Source organism: Rhineura floridana, chromosome 1 (genome assembly GCF_030035675.1).
Source record: "Rhineura floridana isolate rRhiFlo1 chromosome 1, rRhiFlo1.hap2, whole genome shotgun sequence".
Classification (NCBI taxonomy): Eukaryota; Metazoa; Chordata; class Lepidosauria; order Squamata; family Rhineuridae; genus Rhineura; species Rhineura floridana.
The window spans coordinates 283,084,867-283,104,929 of record NC_084480.1 but is presented as its reverse complement, the minus strand read 5'-3'; the positions used below and the strand labels follow the sequence as shown (position 1 = coordinate 283,104,929).

At 38.9% G+C, this 20,063-nt stretch overlaps 1 protein-coding gene across 1 annotated transcript; it reads right to left on the bottom strand.

Moving 5' to 3' along the window:
* Positions 1-2,171: 2,171 nt before the first annotated feature.
* On the bottom strand, positions 2,172-19,759 carry CIBAR1 (CBY1 interacting BAR domain containing 1). The gene is given in 10 exon segments (XM_061611616.1): positions 2,172-2,302; positions 3,420-3,528; positions 4,037-4,156; positions 5,938-6,051; positions 8,542-8,646; positions 11,083-11,088; positions 11,519-11,620; positions 13,230-13,298; positions 15,150-15,384; positions 19,653-19,759. Coding segments are annotated over 10 exon segments (1,023 nt in total). The 5' UTR covers positions 19,685-19,759.
* Positions 19,760-20,063: the final 304 nt, after the last annotated feature.

Genomic DNA, 20,063 nt, shown 5'->3' with positions numbered 1-20,063 from the left:
CCTGCGTAACACTTGCGTTTGGGGCTGCTTCAAACTCCTGCCTTTTATAGCATTTAGTGCTGACCACTTTTGATCACACAACTAGCACACAACATGAAGCAAGTGCTGCTAGATGGGAGTTACTTTTCAAGATTAAAAAGTGGAAGAACTTGTAAATGACTGCATAATATAATTATGAGGTTTATTTTTCTTGGATAATTTTGTGGCGATTACTTGTATTCACTGGTTGGTAGGATATCCCAGTGCACTTGGTATTTATTAAACCAGTTGAACTCCAACTTCTGTCAGCACCAGCCACCATGGCCAGTGGTCAGGGATAGGAGTATAGTTCCACAACGCACGGAGAGTCATAGGTTCTCCATCCTTGCATTAAATAATTTTATTTGTGGTATGTCTGTATAGGAGATGGAATGTCTTCAGTTGGAAATTCCTACCTTGTCAAATATTTCCTTTTGAGCAGTGTCCTGCTTTACTTTTTGAGAACAGAATCCTAATTGAGGATACAATTTTGAATGGGGTAGTTAGTCGAGGGAATCCTGCCATCCATGGTCTAAAGCAGATTATGCTTGCACATGTTATCCTTTAAATCAAATAATGAATCCCCAGAGACAAGGATTTTGAGTCTGGTGTCCTGTGCAGATGAAAAATAATATAATGGGAGAAGGGGATGACAGTGTGTTCAATGGAGATGATTGTATGAAATGGCCTGCTTTGGGAAGGTTGTCTGGGTACTCCCAATTCTTATAGTATATTCCCCCAAATGCATTTGTGATACTCAAAGCAGCTCATTTTCCCGGTGCTTTTAAGAAAACTGCCAACAAACTAAATTCACGTTCTAGTATTACTTCAGTAGAGAACATTACATGTTCAACTAATTTATATATACCAACAATCTACATCCTTGTGGCCACTTCAGTTGCATTTGATATAATACAAATATCAATTACAAATATTTATTTAACCATCTTTCTGTGTTTTATCACAATTTGTCTGCTATTTCACTGTTAGTGTTATCTAGTAAACATTATTACAATAATGAATATCCCATTTTTCTACTGAAACTACATACAAAATATGTATTAGGATGTTTGTTCATCTGCTTATCTATATTGCAGACCACCTTTTTTGTTTGTTCTTTAGACTGCCATGTTGTTTTACGTTGGAGCCATCTTGGGGATGGGTTCTTGAAAGGTTGCAGAATTAAACATCATACACTATTTTTAACAGTATCACTCTGCAGTTGGGGGCTAGAGGACCCCTTTAAAATCGTAGCTGGAAATAGTGATTGATTTCAAAATGACTCCACTCTTACTTAGCATCACCTTCCAAAAATGTAATAATCTAATGCAAAAGCAATTAAAGTTTATTGGATCCCATAGTGCTAATCTTATTTCCCCATGGGGCTATCGGGAAGCAGTGGAAGGGAAAGGGAAAGGTGGCGGGGGGTGGGGTGGAGACAGAAACCCAAATATGCCTAGGTGAAACATGTTTGTGCTTTGAGAGTGTTAACTTCTCTGTCAAGACAGCGCCAACTTTAAGCAGAATCACCCAAGGGTAAAATTTGCTCCTGGAGTCCAATTGACTCCTGTAATAGTTGTGTGTGTACATGTGTGCATGCACACAGGAATGTACAGAGGTGGGTGTGGGGAATTACAAAAACAAACAAACTTCAGTGCTATTAAGTAGTATAACCACAAAAATGGGTTTGCTTATACAGCAAAAATCGTTAGGTACTTTCCTTATCCTGTTTCAAGAAATTGGGGAAAGAATCAATCAGTTTCACTTGTCCATTCTGCTCAGCAGGGGCAAATCAGGCCTGATAGTTTAGCTGGTTAAGTAATATTTTTTAAAAAATTAAAGACGGGGAAGATGTGACACCTCAAGACAACTGAATCCATAACTGCTTGAAGATGGAGTTATGAATTGGTTCAGATTTGCTAAAAACACTTTTACAAATATTTCCAACAGCTGTTTGGGTCCAAAGCAACCTCACTGAGTTTGGATGGTCTACTGAATATGTGGGGTGAGAAGGGGAAAGCACCAGTAGGTAACTAATTAGTATTGCTCTGTTTGGTTATCTTGTATGTCACTGAGATTGTTGTGAAGCAAGAGGTCAGTGTTCAGGCTTTGTTTTTCCTTTCCCACAAACCTTCATGTTCACCATAGTTCAATTAGATGCGAGTTACACATTTTGCACTTATGCAAGAAAAGGCTTTTAGCTCTTCGCTCTTAACTGCATGATATCTGAGTTTCCCTCTGCATTCTGCAGTCCGCAGTTTAAGAATTACTGAGACTGGAGGTACTGTTTTATAAATAATGTGCATATTTATTTTTTATCATTTCTAATGGCTTAAATATTCCATAAGGGTGTATTTAAATTCAACAGCAAAACGGAAATTCATGCAGAAAGCCTAGTCTTTATAATATAAATTTAATGCAGAAATTCTGATATGAAGAGAAATTAAGAAAAATACATCACCCCAAATATCTACATCTAATTTAGATGTTCTGTAGTGCTGAAAGCACTCTCACCTAGATACTGAAGCTGCTTTGAGAACTCTGTCTAGTTGTCAGTCAGTTGCACTGTGTCTGTTGAAAATCAAGTGATGCAGATTCAATTAAGTTAAAGGTTGAAGGGCAAGATGTTAGGGAAGACCTCAAGCAAGAGCAGGCATGGAAATCTGCATAGTAGAGTCCTTTAACAACCCAGGCATACAACAAATTGGAAATAAAGACATTTGGAATGATCTGTGATACCTTTCTGAGATCACTTTAGCATAAAAAGTTGTACTGAGCAAAGCAGGGATGGATATTTTCACCAGCTGCTAAATTTGCTTCCATAATTTATGGGTTGCATCAAATTAAGTCCTACTGAGAGTAGACTCATTGAAATTAATGAACTTAAATTGGTTATGTCTTATGAACATTGAATACCACCTAATTTAGCATAAGTAATGAAACTTTATTTTTTAAATTTATATTCCACCCTTCCTCCCAAAGGTGCCTAGGCAAACATAAAACAATTTAAGAAGAAAAAGAAAAGCAAAAGAAACTGAAGATGTGCTTGGTTGCTAGGATCTGAGTGATTGTACTATTTTAGAATTGGTCCTTTATGTTTGCAGATGTATCTTTTCTATGAAAAGGATAGAAAACATTCTCAATTACACTTAATCTAATACTAATCTTGAATGATGAAACTGAACTTTCTCATACAGAGCTAAACTCAAGGACTCATTTTATATTGTTGAAACCATCCACTTTTAGTAGACCTTTAAATTTCATACCATTAATGATGGTAAGTGATCAGGAAACAATGATCTTTCTTCAATGAATGGATTTTCTTAATGGTGTTTTAAATCTATCATAAAGCACCAACATAATGAAAAGCATCTTAATTTGCAGAAAAAAACATTTTCTACTCCCAAATATTCTCTCTTTGGTTTCTAATTCTTAATCTTCATATTCATCTTCCTCATCCTCTTCATCTTCCTCATCCTCTTCCTCCTTTTTCAACCGATTCCTGGAAATCTGTTACCAGAGAATACAACAAATCAAGAGTTTGGAGGGAAACTGTCATAGAGAAAACAGAATTGGACTTGAAGAATGAAGTCAATCTGCATTTTTAAAAATATATTTAGTACCTTTTAGCAATATTTTTGGTAACAATAAGGGTTTATTGTTGCCAGGATAAGGCACTATTTCTCAAACTGACACAGGACCTACTAGTGGGGCTTGGGCCACTTTCAGGTGAGCCTTAGTGCCACAAGCTTGCCCAATACCTTCTTGCTTGCCTGCCCTGCCCTCTAGTGATGCCACAGCCTTTCGGTGGAACCAATGGCAGCACCAACAACTCCTTGCATACTGAGTGAAAATGACAGTGAGACAGAAAATTCACGAGGCAAGGAACGTCTTTCTCCTTTGATGAGAATGGGCCAGAGGAGGTGCTTAAAATTAAAAAGTGAGATAGTTTAATTCATTAATTTAATGAAGTTTCTTAGAATGTAGGTAAGGAAAGCATTCAAGCTTTCTATCCTACCTGTACTATTCCAGGACAAGATTTGGATGAAGCAGTCCTCTGAAGGGGAGACTCTGAATTCGCACGGACAATATCCAAACGAGACTGATGGTCTGACTGATAAAGTGAACTTCGAAATCGCTGTTAAATAAATGTTAGTGTTCAGAATATACAGTAGGCCTGTGATTTTCAAACCTACCTTCTGTGAACCTTTTCTAAATAAATTCATTACCTAAGGAAACCCTGTGCATGTGTCTGCCACAGAACCTCGGTATGGTGCAGGAGATTATTATCTGTTAAATTTCTATCCTGCCCTTCCTCCCAGAAGGAGCCCAGGGTACAAACAAGGGATAAAACGCACAAAAACATTTTTTTTTACAGGGACCAAAGGATTTTGCTAACATGCTTTGCTGCATTATGGCCAACTGTTATAATGGCATAAGTTCTTGTCGTGCTGCTTTAAAAAAACTTTAAAAACATCTTAAAAAGCAATTTCAACAGACTCAGACTGGGTTAAGTTCTCTCTTTAAAAGGCTTGTTGAGTGAGGAAGGTCTTCAGTAGGTATCAAAAAGATAACAGAAATTGTGTCTGTCTAATATTTATGGGGGGTGAATTCCAAAGGTGCAACAACACCAAGGGTCTGTTTCCTACATTGTGTGGAATGGATCTCCTGATAAGATGGTATCTGCAGGAGGCCCTCGCCTGCAGAGCACAGTGATGGACCAGGTATATAAGGGGTAAGATTATCTTTCAGGTTCAGAATCTTCTAGATTCTGGAGCATGTTCTTCTAGAGCAGTTGTGGGGAACCTTTGACCCTCCAGATGTTGCTGAACTACAACTCCCATCTGCATAGTCGTCAGGGCTGTTGGAAATTGTAGTTCAGCAACATCTGGAGAGCCAAAGGCTTGGGCACGGGCCAGTCCTGTAATTTTTCACTGTTGGTCCACTTGAATGCAATGCACCCAGAAACTCTGCTGAAGCTATGTATAGTAAGGGATGGTCGTTAACAAAAACCTGTAAAGGAAGCTTGTCTACCATGTCCACCATTACTTATCTAATTTTCTTGCCCCTGTAAAACTCTCCCAATTTCAGTGGTAGTGAAATAGGCTCAGTGCTAGGGTGGATGAAGCCCAGTGTCCTGATAGGGATGCAAATTGCTCCTGCCTGGTCATCAGATTTATCATTTTGATCACAGAGAGGGACTGATAACCCTCACCTCATCCTCGTTAGCTGTGGGGGGTGCTGTGTGAGTATTGTGTGTGCTTGCAAGAGTGGGTCACACCCACAGCTGGTAGGCAGCCCCCAGAGGGTTGGCCAAGGGTGAATGCAGCTTTCAGTCCAAAATAGTTACGAGTCCTGTACAGGGACCAGATGATTTTTCTAACTTGCTTTCCTTCATTATGGCCAACTGTGTTACACTGGCATAAATTCTTGTAGTTCTGCTTAACTTGCTGGAGTGGATTCCTGAGGGAGGGGTGCAGGGATGAAATGCAGTGTGAGGTTAGTTTTGGATTCCTTAATGTGGGACCACAGCTCCAAACTTGTCTTAAATTTCTTTTTTCTAAGACTAGAACTTGACTTCAAGTGAAATAGTAGACTAAGGGAGAAAAGACTTAAGACTTTCATCCGATCACTGCAGAGACTGGCATTTGATATTTTCTTTGAAAAACCTCTAGAAAGATTCCAGTCAATAAGCTTACTTTAAAATTGCTTATTGCATCTGATGACTCACAATTTGACACTAACATTAGACTTCATTTTGTTCATCAAAACTGAATACATTGACTAGACATGGCTTGGGAAGAAAAAAATAGCATTAAATACTGTGTGAATTGTGTACGCAATATCTCTTGCCTGGGTTGCTACCATGAAGGTTTTAAAAACCATGTTAAAACATAAGAGCTTCATCAGGTCTCTCACCTCTTGGTCTTCATTCTCATCAATATTTTGTATAGTTTGGTAGGCAGCAGTGTAAATCTCTAAGGCTTTTCCATGGAATAGCATTTCAATTGTTAGAAATTCTGAAAATATTTTCTAAAACAAAGATAAAAGTGTTACAAGACCTTCTTTACTTTAGCATAAAAGTAGGTGGATCTTTAGTTTAAGCAGCCCGTGTAGATGGAATGGAAGCCTCTCATAGGCAGAGATTTTTCTTTTATCAGCCTATACGAAGTCAATGAAGTCATAGCTCACTTCTGCATACAGCCAGGTAATTGGTCTTTCTGCATATACTTTCTGGGTTACCCCTGCACCTGAACCTACTATTCTTTCCTTCCTGTTCCAAACCAGGTTGCCCACAGTTAAGAATTACTTCCGTTTCATCACCGAAGATACTACAGGGACCTGCTAGGGACCTGACCAAATTATAACTGAATAAGTACATAACTTTAGCCCCTGATTCAGCAAGCCCTGCATAGCATGGAGGAAAAGTCTATCATGACTACTAGCTATGAAGATTATGCTCTGCCTCCATAGGAGCAGGCAGTATGCTTCCAAATACCATTTCCTGGAAACTGCATGAGGTGAGAGTGCTCTTTGTATTCAGGTCCTGCTTACAGGCTTCCCATGGGCGACTGGTTGGCCACTGTGAGAACAGTATGCTGGATTAGATGGGCCATTGGTCTGTACCAGCGGGTTCTTATGTTCTGAAACAGTTTCCCTATTTCAACACAAGCGGAATTTTGGTGTGGATGGGCTACGATACTATAGTGTAGCCTGAACTTCTAAAAAAATTCCTTAATTACATTTTTCTCCACACTTTTTTCTAGGTAAAATAGCCCATGTGAATCCCAGCAGCTGTTTGAAATATTTGTAAACTTTTTTTATTTAGCAAATATGAGTGTCATACTCCACAATTATGAGCTCAGCTATCCTGCAATATTTCATCAGCATACTTTCTATTTTTAAAACTAAGCTATTTACCCCTACTGAAAAGAACAGGAAAGTAAAACTACAATAGTCCTAAGCTAACGGGGGTCCATTCTATCCCCAGCAACCTCTCAAAATTGGGTAAGTGAAGTAATTTAGCATTTAGCCCATATCTTGATTCCATTTTGTTGGCGAGTATACAATTTCAAAACCAGCGGAGTAGATTTTGTTTCCCCTGTACATTGCTGTGTGTGCGCGTACACAAAATTACAAAGCACTATAGGGTTCCATTGGAATCCAGGATGAAATTTACCCTAGAGAATTAATTCTGCTCCAAGTTGGCTTTATCTTGACATAGAAGGGCTCTTACAGTGCCAACTTGCAGCACTGGTTTCTATTTGTAATGAGTTACATCCAACACTGCAAGCAGCATTCCACATGCGCAATGGAACTTACCCTTCCTCTCCTCTCCAGCTCCTTAAATCTGCTGTAGAGGTTTCCTAATGCTCTGGAGGAAATGTTGAGCGTGTGTGAAGGAAAGAGGAAGTCCTATTGCACAAACAAGTCTGTTCTGCTTGTGGAATGACAGTGCTGGATACAACCCATGTCATACCCCCTCCATTACTTGAGCCCAGTATTATCAGCCCACAGCACTTTTTGGTTTCTGTTTTGTCCTCTAGTGCTTCCCAATAGTCCAGTAAGTTATAACATTTTTCCAGTCACATTACAAAAGAGTTGCTTACTGTTCTCTGCACATGCTTCTTTTTCTTTAAAGATAACATTATGGGGGTCCAGTGTACCTCAGTAGTTTTTGGGTTAGATTACGTTTGAATTCAGACACCCAATGTGGTGTTATGTGCCTTCAAGTAGGCAACCCTATGAATCAGCGACCTCCAACAGCATCTGTCATGAACCACCCTGTTCAGATCTTGTAAGTTCAGGTCTGTGGCTTCCTTTATGGAATCAATTCATCTCTTCTTTGGCCTTCCTCTTTTTCTGCTCCTTTCTGTTTTTCTTCTAGTGAATCATGTCTTCTCATTATGTGTTCAAAGTATGATAACCTGTTTCATTATTTTAGCTTCTAGTGATAGTTCTGGGTTTTTTTGCAGTCCATGGTATGCGCAAAGCTCTCCTCCAACACATCATTTTAAATGATTGATTTTTCTCTTATCTGCTTTTTTCACTGTCCAACTTTCACATCTATACATAGAGATTGGGAATACCATGGTCTGAATGATCCTGACTTTAGTGTTCAGGGATACATCTTTGCATTGGAGGATCTTTTCTAGTTCTCTCATAGCTACCCTCCATAGTCCTAGCCTTCTTCTGATTTCTTGACTACTGTCTCCATTTTGGTTAATGACTATGCCAAGATCAATGTCCTCATTGTCAACTTTAAAGTTACATAAATAAAAACTTCAAAAGTAGATAAAGTAAAATTTTATGATGTTAAACTGAAGTAATTTTGAAATCGGATCGTCTCTTTATTCCCAGCTATGACTTTAAAGAATCCTGTTGAACAGCAGTTTGATACTGTCACAATAAATGGTGAAGGAGGGCCAGGAATAGCATTCTCTGTTTCCATTAATTAAAATCTGAATAATCTCACTTGAGCCATTTTTAGATCAATGCTTTATATAAGAATTATATACCAACCTTTATATCACTTATTTTTTGTTTTTCAAAGTTGTCAATGGTTTCCTCCAATTGCCGACTTATCCGAGTGGCATCCAATGAAGCTCTTTGTAATTCACTTTCAGCCTTAAAATGTAAATAATGATAAGTTATCCTGTAGTTGTTTTTTTTAAAAAAATGGAAATTAATTAGGGTGCCCTGGAAATACAAACTACTACAGTTGTAGCTTCCAGAAAGAGCAAAGCTGTTAATCTACTGACAACGCTGTTTCATAAGAGGAGCTCTCCTGAATCCACCAAAGGCCCATCTAGTCCAGCTTCTTGTTCTCACAGTGGCTAACCAGATGCTTATTGGAAACCTATAAACAGGATACAGTACGAGTACAACTACTCTTCCCACATGTTCTCCCTAGCAACTAGGGATATTCAGAAAAATACTGCCTCTGATATTGGAGATAGTATGCAATCATCATAGATTGTAGCCATTGTAGCTTTATCTTCCAAGGATTTGACTGGATTTTTTTTAAAGCCATCCAAGTTGGTGGCCATTGCTACAGCTTGTTGTAGCAAATTCCAGTTTTACATGCCAGTTAAACCAGTACTCCTCTTGTCTGTCCTGAATCTTCCTCCATTCAGTTTCATTCTAGAGCTCCCTGGGTTCTAGAATTATAAGAGAAAAACATCTCTATCCACTTTTTCTACACCATGCATAATTTTATAAACCTTGGTCATGTCATTGCCTTGTCCTTACTTGACTTTATTCTAAACTAAAAATCATAGAATCATAGAATAGTAGAGTTGGAAGGGGCCTACAAGGCCATCAAGTCCAACCCCCTGCTCAATGCAGGAATCCAAATCAAAGCATTCCCGAAAGATAGCTGTCCAGCTGCCTCTTGAATGCCTCCAGTCCCAAATGTTGTAACATTTGGGATGAGGTTAACAGAACTGTACATACTATTCCAAGTCCAGTTGCATCATATATTTGTAGAACAGCCTTATGATATTGGCAGTTTTATTTTCAAGCCCTTTTCTAATGATCCCCAACATAAAATCCACATTTTTCACAGTTGCTGCACAGTGAGGCAACATTTCTGAACTATCCACAATTACTCCTAGGTCTCTTTACTGGCCAGTCACCAACAGATCAGATTCCATAAGCAAATATCTGACATTATATTGAATCACATCTACTATTTTAGCACCCCTTGCCAAGGTTTGGAAAACATAACAGGTCTTATGGAACACATGCAAAGATACAGCTATATTAATAAAGTTTATTATTGCTTTAAGATGATCATAAACTATGGGTGGAATCCAATTGGTTTTATACCACTGAAGGAAAATATCCATCAGCAGAACAGGGAGAGAAACGATCTGCAGCCCCTGCAAATTTTGGAGAGGGGAGCTCCTTTTGATTGACGTCTTCCATCAGTGGAGTTAGACCAGCTGGATTCTGCCCTATGTATTTAGGGTAAAAGTGTAGAAGATGTTGTAGAGATCACACTAATGACAAGGCTTCTGCCGAGCGGTTAAGCAATTTTAAAAAACATGCAAAGGCCCAGGGCTGGTGGCTTGGCTGAGGGCATAGATAGTAAAAGCAGGCAAGTAACCAGTGTAAAAAACATCAGAGATGAACCTTTGGTGATCCTGAAAAGGTTTTATGGAAGAAGCAAGTTTAGAAGGGATAATGGGGAGTTGGTGTGATAGTGATCAAAGGTGTTCAATAAGAGTGAGATAAGGAAACGGGGCTGACAGAACTCTACCATGGAAGAGGAATATTTTTATTAATTTATTTGTTGCCCAATATAAAGTATCTCCAAGGAATTTACACACACAAAAAAACCAAGTTTATTAATTAAACAATCCCCCCCCAAAAGATGATTGAAGAGATGTCAGGTGAAGGTGAAAGTGCAACTAGAAGACAGCAGCTGATGTTGAAGGTGACAAATTAGTGAAAATATAATCAAAATATGGTTGATGTGAGCAAGCAAAGGGAAAAGTAATATTTAAAAAAGACATTCAGAAGATTCTCAAGAAAAAAAGTAAACAAACAGGACCAGCAGTATAAGCTAGCAATTACTATTGCATATCTGAGATTTGTCACAGAAAATGTACAGAGTGTAGATTTGTAGAGCTGAAATTTTAAAGCACACACTATGCAATGTCAGAGACCTTTGCTACCATACTCTTACCCACCAGAGAGGAAGTCAGGTCTTTTAAGACTGCATTTCTAATAGTAAGCTTACATTTCCTCTTAAGAGAATTTTCAAAGCAAAAACAAGCTGATCGATACATGTTTGTATTTTTTAAGCAATATGAAAATGGAATAAATTTCATTTTCTACTTTTTCAAGCAGTTTTATCAGAAAAGAGCATGATTTACTGAACTGAGAAGAGCAGCTGATGACTGTTCATTGCCTTCACTTTTATATACTTTGTTATATCTTATAACAAAGATATAGAACTCTATAACTGCGGGGAAACTGATATACAAAAAACCAAAATAAGCATAATTATCAATAGAAGATTTTGTTCTGATGTTTCAGCTAAAATAGAAGACCTACCTGTGACTGAAGTTTGCAATAAAGGAGGAAAAATTACTAAGTTATGGAAAATGCTAAAACTTTGTAATATTCAGCATGCATAAAGGCATATTTATATACAAATAATTCAGTGGGCTCCCAGTCTCTGTTAGGCATTCCCAGAAATTACTGATGGCTTCTTTTTAAAAATCTATAAAATAGGGAGCAAAGAAAGAGACTTTTTTCCTCACAGGAGTCTCATTAGTAGGTAACTTTGGTTTTAATCATGTTGATTTGCTTATGTTGCTGCCAATCAACCATAGAATACTTTATGGAGACAGTGGGTGGCAGAAATTGCTGTGGAGAGGCATTTCATGTACACACAATCATTTCATGTACACACAATTTTTGCAGCAGCCTTATCTAGAAAAACAAGTGTATTTTAGGGTCGTTAAACACTTATGCACAAAAAGGATACAATAATGTGCCGATCTGACGGATTTCGTTGGCGTGTTTTTTCAAGCTGTGAGAGCTGTTTTGCTTCTCGATTCTTTGCTGCTAAAGTTGCTTTGAGATCCTCCTGCAATTATATTTATGGACATTCTCAAAGTCTGAACATTCTAAAAACAGGTTTCTGTTCACTTGAGTTCTTGATGACTAACCTTCAAGTCAAAGCAGTTTTACTACACTAACAGCGTTCAGTTTTGTGTAATATTAGGGCATGGACTTTAGAATACTGATCAAGGCAAAGTTATGAACTGGAATAATAGATGGTGTCTTCTAAAGAAACAGTTTTCCTTTAATTTTTAAGATATGCCACTGGGTAAAATTTGGTTAGTTTTATCCCTCAACTAAATACTAGATTTAATGCAGGAGAATCTTAATTGGATATCACATGACAAAGTCTAATCTGCTGTGAGAATCTGCAGTTTCTAAATAAAAGGCCATTCCATGTGTTTAATGCATAGAGTGAAAAAGTAAAAGAAAACAAAGGATATGCAACAGTCAACAAAAGGTTGAATACAGAACTCCCCGAATTGCTATATTTTCTGAATGGCAATATTTAGTATTAAGAAACATAGGGATGTCTCATTGCTCCATAAAATATCACCTTAACAGCATGGGAGGGAATCCTTTAAATAGGTGGTAACTACTACTACACCTGTAGCTTTTCAAGATCTGTGAGCAGTCCTAGTAATGAGGGACGGATCTGTCAATGACTTTTAGTCGTTATAGCAATAGGGAACATCCAGATTCTGAGGCTGAGATGGATGTTTGGCTGATCTAGTAGTGTGCTCTTAAGTTCTTATGTCAGTGATTCTAATCGAAGTATAGTTGAAACAAAGTTCTTATTACGTAAGCACAGCAGCTATACCTGTAGGAATGTTTTTAAGAAATCAGTTACGTTTCCAAGTTTACACGCTTACTATTACTGTCATTTTGGCAAACTATATGACACTGTTCTGAACCAGACTAAAAATGTTAGTCTCTTAAGAACGTAAGTGGTACCTCTACATGCTGCTCTCTTTTGAAAAAGATTCTGAAACTACAGTTAGTTCAAAATGTGGGTGCTATTATTAACTGTGCGTGTCATGACGTTGACAGCGCTTTTCCGCTGTTTTTTCCACTCAATTAATATTCAGAGACATACTGCCTTTGATCGTAGGGACGGCATGAAATATGATTAATAGCCACTGATAGAGGATATAGCTATGAAGTTGCCTAACGCTACAATCCTATGGTCCCTGGAAGGGCATCTCAAATTCTTCTCTTTGAAAACAGAGAGCAGAGGGCGGTCTAACTGCAAGGTGGGGGAGATCCGATCTTGTACAGCCTCTCTCAGCACTGCAGAAGCTTCTGTTGCCCTTGCTTTTATTGATGTTGAAGCTCTAACATTGGTACAAACAAAAGGGGCAGATCAGGGGAATGGTTTGGATCTGCGTGAAGAAGTTGATTCCTTTTGTTTTTTCAATCTGCCATTCCAATTCATTGGATGCCCCCAGGTTCTAGAGTAATGTACATGTATGTAAAATTTAATTATTGATAGGACATACCCCTGTTACAGTTGCCAAGATCTGATTACTGAAATATTAATTCCTTAGATCAGAAATATTAGTTGAACTTGCTTAGATAATTACCTTCCTGGAAAAGAAAAAAACATACAATGGAAAACAAAATCCACCACCTACTCTCTTAAGTTTTATGATGGTCCCATAACATTTCAGAGGTTCAACAACTTTTGCTTCGAGTCTTTCTACCTAGAAAGAGAAATAATGAAGAATCATTTTAACTATATTTTGGCTATAAAACTGGTTTTGAGGAAGCTCAGACACACAATTCAGCTAAGGAAAGGGGAAGAATAGTGGAAGGGGGAAAACATTGGAGGTTATGCAGTAAGAAAATCCAAATTTGGTTTTAACATTATATTGATTAATTCTTTATATTTATTTACTTCAAAATTCAATTGATTATCTGGCTTTTAACTGAAAGTTGGAATACAACTGGCATATCACCAAACCCTTACAGGTGCCTTTTTTAAATGTTGAGGAAAATATGTTTAATTTAATACCCAAAGGTGCTACTCACTGTTAGAAGAAAGGACATGTAATATTTCTCCCTCATTCTCTTTTACAATAATAAAGCCCGGACCAAAGTAAACAGCAGCAAACAAATGTGCCATCCATTAAAATCAGCTGAAGATTGTTAACCAATCTTCCAATTTTGATTAAAGTTTTCAAAAGAGTTTTTCAAATACTGGGTATTTCTGCAAGGAATGGTTTAGCAGGTGATTGGAGGGGAGGAAACAGAGTGAGAGAAAATGGCATGGAGATTGGTATAACCATAAAATATGATCATTTTGAGAAACGTGAGACAGCAAGGACTTCTCCATCTGCCTGCATGAACTAGCTGTAATTTGGCGCTTTTCCTATAATGGCTATTATGTAAATTCATTATGTAGCATGTGTCTGAATGCTTGTTTGTCTCTTCCCTCCTCTTTTTATATTTATTAATTATAAGCCATTGCAAACAGGGACTTGACTCTTTGTACAGTGCTTAGGAGTTTTTTAAACACCTTATAAATTATTATAATGATGATGAAAAATAAAACAAAGAAGAAATAGTTGCCCTGGGAATAGAACTGTACCTATGCAAGATACTAAAATTTCTCCTGATCTCTAGAAACATTTGCTAGGTCCCATCAGCCTTGCCTTTCCAAGCAGCAGTTGCCCGAGTAAGAACACAACTAGCAACTGTACCATTCTTTGAGGAAGAAACGTGTAGGGTCTGTACTCATCTGAACACAGGCCAGGGTTGAGAAAAGGGCACATACGTAAAGAACAGCCATTTTGAAATGACAGCATGAAAAAGCAGGTACAGTAGGGCCCCGCTTATACGGCGGGTTCCATTCTGGACCCCCGCCATAAAGCGGAAATCGCCGTAAAGCGGAATCCCATTGATTTTAATGGGGCGCGTTGCGTGAAAATGCCGCAAAGTCGGCTTTAAAAGACGGGAGGAAAGCCGCCGCATTAGCGGAATGCCGGTAAGCGGGGCCCTACTGTATATTCAGTGTTGTCGCAGAACTGTGGGGAAAGGAAGAAGTGACAGCAGGGACAAAAGAGTAACAGTATCAGCTTAGTATGCAAGTTCTATTTTTTTTGAGTTTGCACTATACAGTATCCACTTTTTTCAAAAATTGTTTCTATAGTCATGACAGGAGTATACTGTATTTTATTTACAAGATATTTATATAGCCCTATATCAAAATTGATTCCAGGTGTTTTTGCACTATGCACCTGCAGTGTACTCACAACCACCTATGGTCATTTGCAGGAGACAGTGTAGTTGCTGACTACATAGCATTTACTTTGTTAGTTTACCAGAGGATTCTGGGGCTTCCTTGGATTACATCCAAAGAAAGTTAGATGCACTTAGATCCCACTGAAATCAATGTGAAAAGCTAGTTAGGACTAGCTTGTCCCACTGGGGTATGGCACAACTAACTTCCTCTGGATTCATCCTCTTATTCTTAAATGTTTATAAAGTTATATGTGCAAATAAATTTTTTATTAATTTTCCACCAAGAAATATATATGAACTTAATTGTATACCTCTGCCTGGCGATAATCTTGAAGTTTGGAAAACTCGTTTGCAAAATTTTGCAATCCAAGCTTTAAACTTGGTGTTTCTGTAGCTGCATAAGCATGTATCTCATTTACTAGAAGATCTGCTTTGTCTCGCAGTCTGGCAGTTTTTCGTACATACGCTGCAAATATTTGGCACAATTCACCAAAATGTTTTTCCACGTTTGACACAGATTCTCGTACTTGACGAGTCTGATTGTCCCTAGACAAAGAAGTTAAAGCATTATGGTCAGACAACATTGACAACAGCATAAAAAACTTGGGCAACATTTCCATTATTTTAATCTCAGTTCCTTTGAAGAAAAAGCAAACAGATATTTGGATTGACAATCTGCCCCATCAGTAAGAGTTTAGGGTTGATAACATAATCTATAAACATTAATGTTAATAGTAAACATTACCAAGTCCACTTTCGCAAGTGAAACCTAAGGTGTGTTAGTAGTTATTAACCAATTGTGTATTTTTAAATTCCGTTCTATCAGGCCTGTGAAATTGGATAGGCTGAAAACCATACCATTCTCAAGACTCCCTATTCAGCTTCATCTTAAGAAAGGACTTGAACTGACCCGATCTATTCTAAGTCCAGCTCTTTATTTCACCACAGCATACCAACCCTGCATGCGCTTGGTGTACAACAGGAAAATCTACACTGGCTAGATTTAAAATTGGCTCTCCCACATTCTATTAGCACTCGTAGGTAATATATTCCAGACTACAGGTATTGTATTGTTTGTGAAAGCACCTAAAATATATATAAAAGATCTGAACAGGGTGGTTCACGACAGATGCTCTTGGAGGTTGCTGATTCATAGGGTTGCCATAAGTCGTAGTTGACTTGAAGGCACATAACAACAACAACCTAAGCTTATTTAGGTAAGTTACCCAAAATATTTTCTTAGGCTGCAATCCAATACATGTCTACTTAGAAGTAAGCTCAACTGAGTTCAATGGGACTTACTCTCAGGTAAGTGTGTGTTGGATTGCAGCCTTACTGAATGGTTGCTCAACAGGAACATTTTTACTACTTCTAGCAGATGTTCAGGCTTTGGATTTGGGGAGTCTCAAGAGCTGGGGAAACTTGCAACACCAATATTCCCATGCTGTTCAAACTTGATGGATGGGCAGTATACTTAGGAAGGTGTTCTTATACTACCTTAGTTGCTGGGACAGGACATGGAAGAGGAAACAATTCCTATACATCAGACTGGCTTGCTTGGAACTAAGTCTCACTGACTGCAAGTGTGCAAACGGATGCAGTCTTTCTAGCACCCAAACCACAGAAGATTAACTATTATGAATTCATGTTTACTAATGAGTTGGATTCCCACATCAATCTCCCTTTTCAAAGCATCTGATAAAGCTGCTTGTTGCCAACAGATGCACTTGGCTGAGTAAAATTTTGACTTCAAATTGCCATGGCATTATTTTGCCATGGCATGGTATATTCCATGGAGCAGGCATCAAATACCAGATTGGATACTGATCACATATCTACGATACTGATTTACATGCAATTTAAGAGGCTAAAAATTTCAATACCATTTTTAAATAGCAGGTGTTCCACTGGGGAAAAAATCACATTAGCATCCAAATGTGCTAGTAGCAAATCTGGTGATTAACCACACACAAACATTGTTTTCAAGCTTTTAGTTACAAGCTTTTTAGTTATCTCTACAAACATATACCTCCAAATTATGAAATCATCATCATCATCATCTTTATTTATACCCCGCCCTTTTTCCAAACTGGAACTCAAGGCGGCTTCCAGATAAAAGTAAGTACATATCATTAAGAACATATAAACATATAAAAATGAGCATTAAAACAGAATTAAACTATTAAGATGTTAAAACCAATTAGACATACACTTAAAATACTGCAACCCAGTTTAAGAGCATACAAGTAAAACAATAACATACAGCACCCTCTTCAATCACTACCCTTAAAGCCTTCAGTTCCAAAGGCCTGCCGGAAGAAAAAAGTCTTTAGCTGTCGGCGGAAGGACTGCACAGAGGAGGCCATTCTTGCCTCCCTAGGGAGGGAGTTCCAGAGCCTATGGGCAGCCACCGAAAATGTTATACATATATTATTATCCTGAAATTGTGGCTGCATTCAGTCACTATGATAAACCATGGTTTGTTGTAATAGTAATGAGCCCAATTAAGCTTCAGGACTGCACACTCCCCTTTCCTCCTCAGCTGAGCCGAATGGCGATTGGAAACTTTTGATTGTTTTTTTCTTTCTGAACCCATCAAACTATGGTAAATCTTAACTCTGGTTTGTTTGAAGCAAGCCATCTTCAAACCTTGATTTATGAAACTGGCTTGTTTCACCAAACCACAGTTATGATAAGTCACAGTTTAGGGTTTGGAAGTAACAGTAAAATGTAATTAATTAAAAGCAGAAGCTTCTAATTTCCTTTCTACATCCATGGTAACAAGAGCAGCAGAAATTAGGGATGCTACGGTAATCCACGAGATTAAAGTTCTGACCTAGATATTGTTATTCCACTAATGCAGATAATTCTTCCTTGTGCAATTCTGCTTCATTTACTTCCCAGTAGGGCACTGTAGTGGTAGACCTGCACCAGGATGAACAAACTCTTCCACATACCAAGTTGTGGGGGTAATAGACTGAACATGCAGTTGATTGTGAATGCCGGTGAACACTTCATTACTCAAAATGTTTGGCTATTCCCATCCACTACTTGTGTAACAAATGTTGTCTAACTATGTGTCACTAGAACTAGATCAGGATACATAAGGACATAGCCTTGTTTGCTATAAATAAGCAAAATAATATATTTTCAGCCTGTAGCTAGAACTGTTCAGTTGGACCTATGAGGTGTGCCTGGTGCCAACACTGTTATCTTTTTGGCGCCAGGCATTTTAGCATGTGTTTTTAAATTGCTTTTTAAAAATGTGTTTTTAAATTTATTTATTTATTATTATTATTTATTATTTCAATTTATATACCGCCCTTAGCAGAATAGCTCTCAGGGCGGTGAACAAACAAGATAAAATACAATATATCATAGTAAAAAAATCACAAAAACATGTACAAACAAACAACAGAAAGCACAACAAAAACGAAATACAACACAAATTAAGAAGGATACATGTTAAAAGTAGAAAGATTAAGAAAATTTGTATATTCGCCCAGAGAGCTTTGGCTATGGGGTGGTATACAAATGCAATAAATAAATAAAATAAATAAACATGTCCAAGGCTCTGCTTGCTAGCAAGAGCTGTTAGGCTGGCATATGCAAGGGACAAAACTTTCTCATTGGTGGCCCCACTTTGGAACTGTCTCCCCAGGTCATCACTACAAGTCTAAAAAAATACACTACGAAGACACATTTATTCATTTGGTAAATGCTGCTCATGGTGTGTATGTATTTTGTATTTGCATTTTCACAGAGCTTGGAAAAGTTACTTTTTTTGAACTATAACTCCCATCAGCCCAATCCAGTGGCCATGCTGGCTGGGGCTGATGGGAGTTGTAGTTCAAAAAAAGTAATTTTCCAAGCTCTGCATTTTCATGTCTGAGACTTGTAAGCCACTATATGAAAGCAGAATGCCCTGAAAGATGGGTTACAAATCTTTTAAATAAATGTTATAATTGCATTAACAATTGTAATTGACTTTTGAAAATTCAGAACAGTTACATACTCTTTGCTACCTAAAACGTGTGTGTCTGTGCCTGTAGAAAGGAAATAAGAATGAACAGTCACTACCCATAACAAGAACGATTTCTGCTTGCTTCCTTTGAGGTAGATGCAACTACAGCGATGGGGGGGATTCTACTACTAAGGTTGCTAGGATGGGCCCAGGCATTGTTTCCCTTCGAGGTTTAAATTGTGCTGGGATATGCAAAAGGATTTACATTGGGATCCTAAGCATAGTTCCTCACAATTAAGACCCTTGAAGTTCAATGGGGCTTACTCCCTCAATACACTGAGGATTTCAGCTACCCACAACCATCTGTGTTCTGTATCGATGCCAAATTCTAAAATACGTGAAGCAAAACGTAAAGAAAATGGCTCCTGAGCACGTGCAGATGCCTTTCCCCCCCTTGTGGCTGAGCCACTGAAACTTCTCCCAACACACTCGGGAACAAAGAAGGTTGCTTGGTAGGATGGCTCCGAGGCAGAGCCGGATACACTTGGGGGGTGGGGTTAGAGAGAACACCAGGCCCGTCCCGTTTTAATCTCCCATTCAAACCTACCCTGCTCCTTATCCCCCAACTGGGTCTTCCTTCTCCCCCTCCCTCTATCCATCCCAAGGCGAACATTCCTTATTCGCTGTGCCTGCCCCACCCCAGTCAGTGGAGACCCCCCTCGCTTTGCGGCCAGCAGTCCAAGGGTGACCGAGAAGCGAAATGACGGGGAGTTCTGGGGTGGGAGGGGAAGGCGGACTTTTAGGTCTGTCCCCTCCGTTCCCGCCCCCCGATTTTCCGCACAGCCGTTACCTGGCATCCAGCCCACGGCCCAGCATCAACATGGCGGCAACGACAACAAAGGCGGCAGTTATTGGAAGGAGCAAGGGGGGGCGGCTTCCAGACGGTTCCCCTGGAAACCGAGGACCGCCTACCTACCGTACTGCTTCTTGGCCTATCCTAGTCCCCCACGCATCCACCCCCGGAACTCTTCATGCGAGCAGAGAGCCGTAAGAATGAGCTCGCCTTCCATTCGCTGCTTGGGAGACAACGAGGGGGCGAGTTGCGCCTGCCGACTCTTCTCTTCCGAGTCACGGAAACGTAGTTATACTCGGAGCCCGTTTTAGGTCATATCTTTAGGGCAACTGCGGGGAGAGCCTGCACAGCCCTCCAGAGGTATTGGACTCCAACTCCCAGCAGCCCCGGTTAACATGTTCCGCGGTC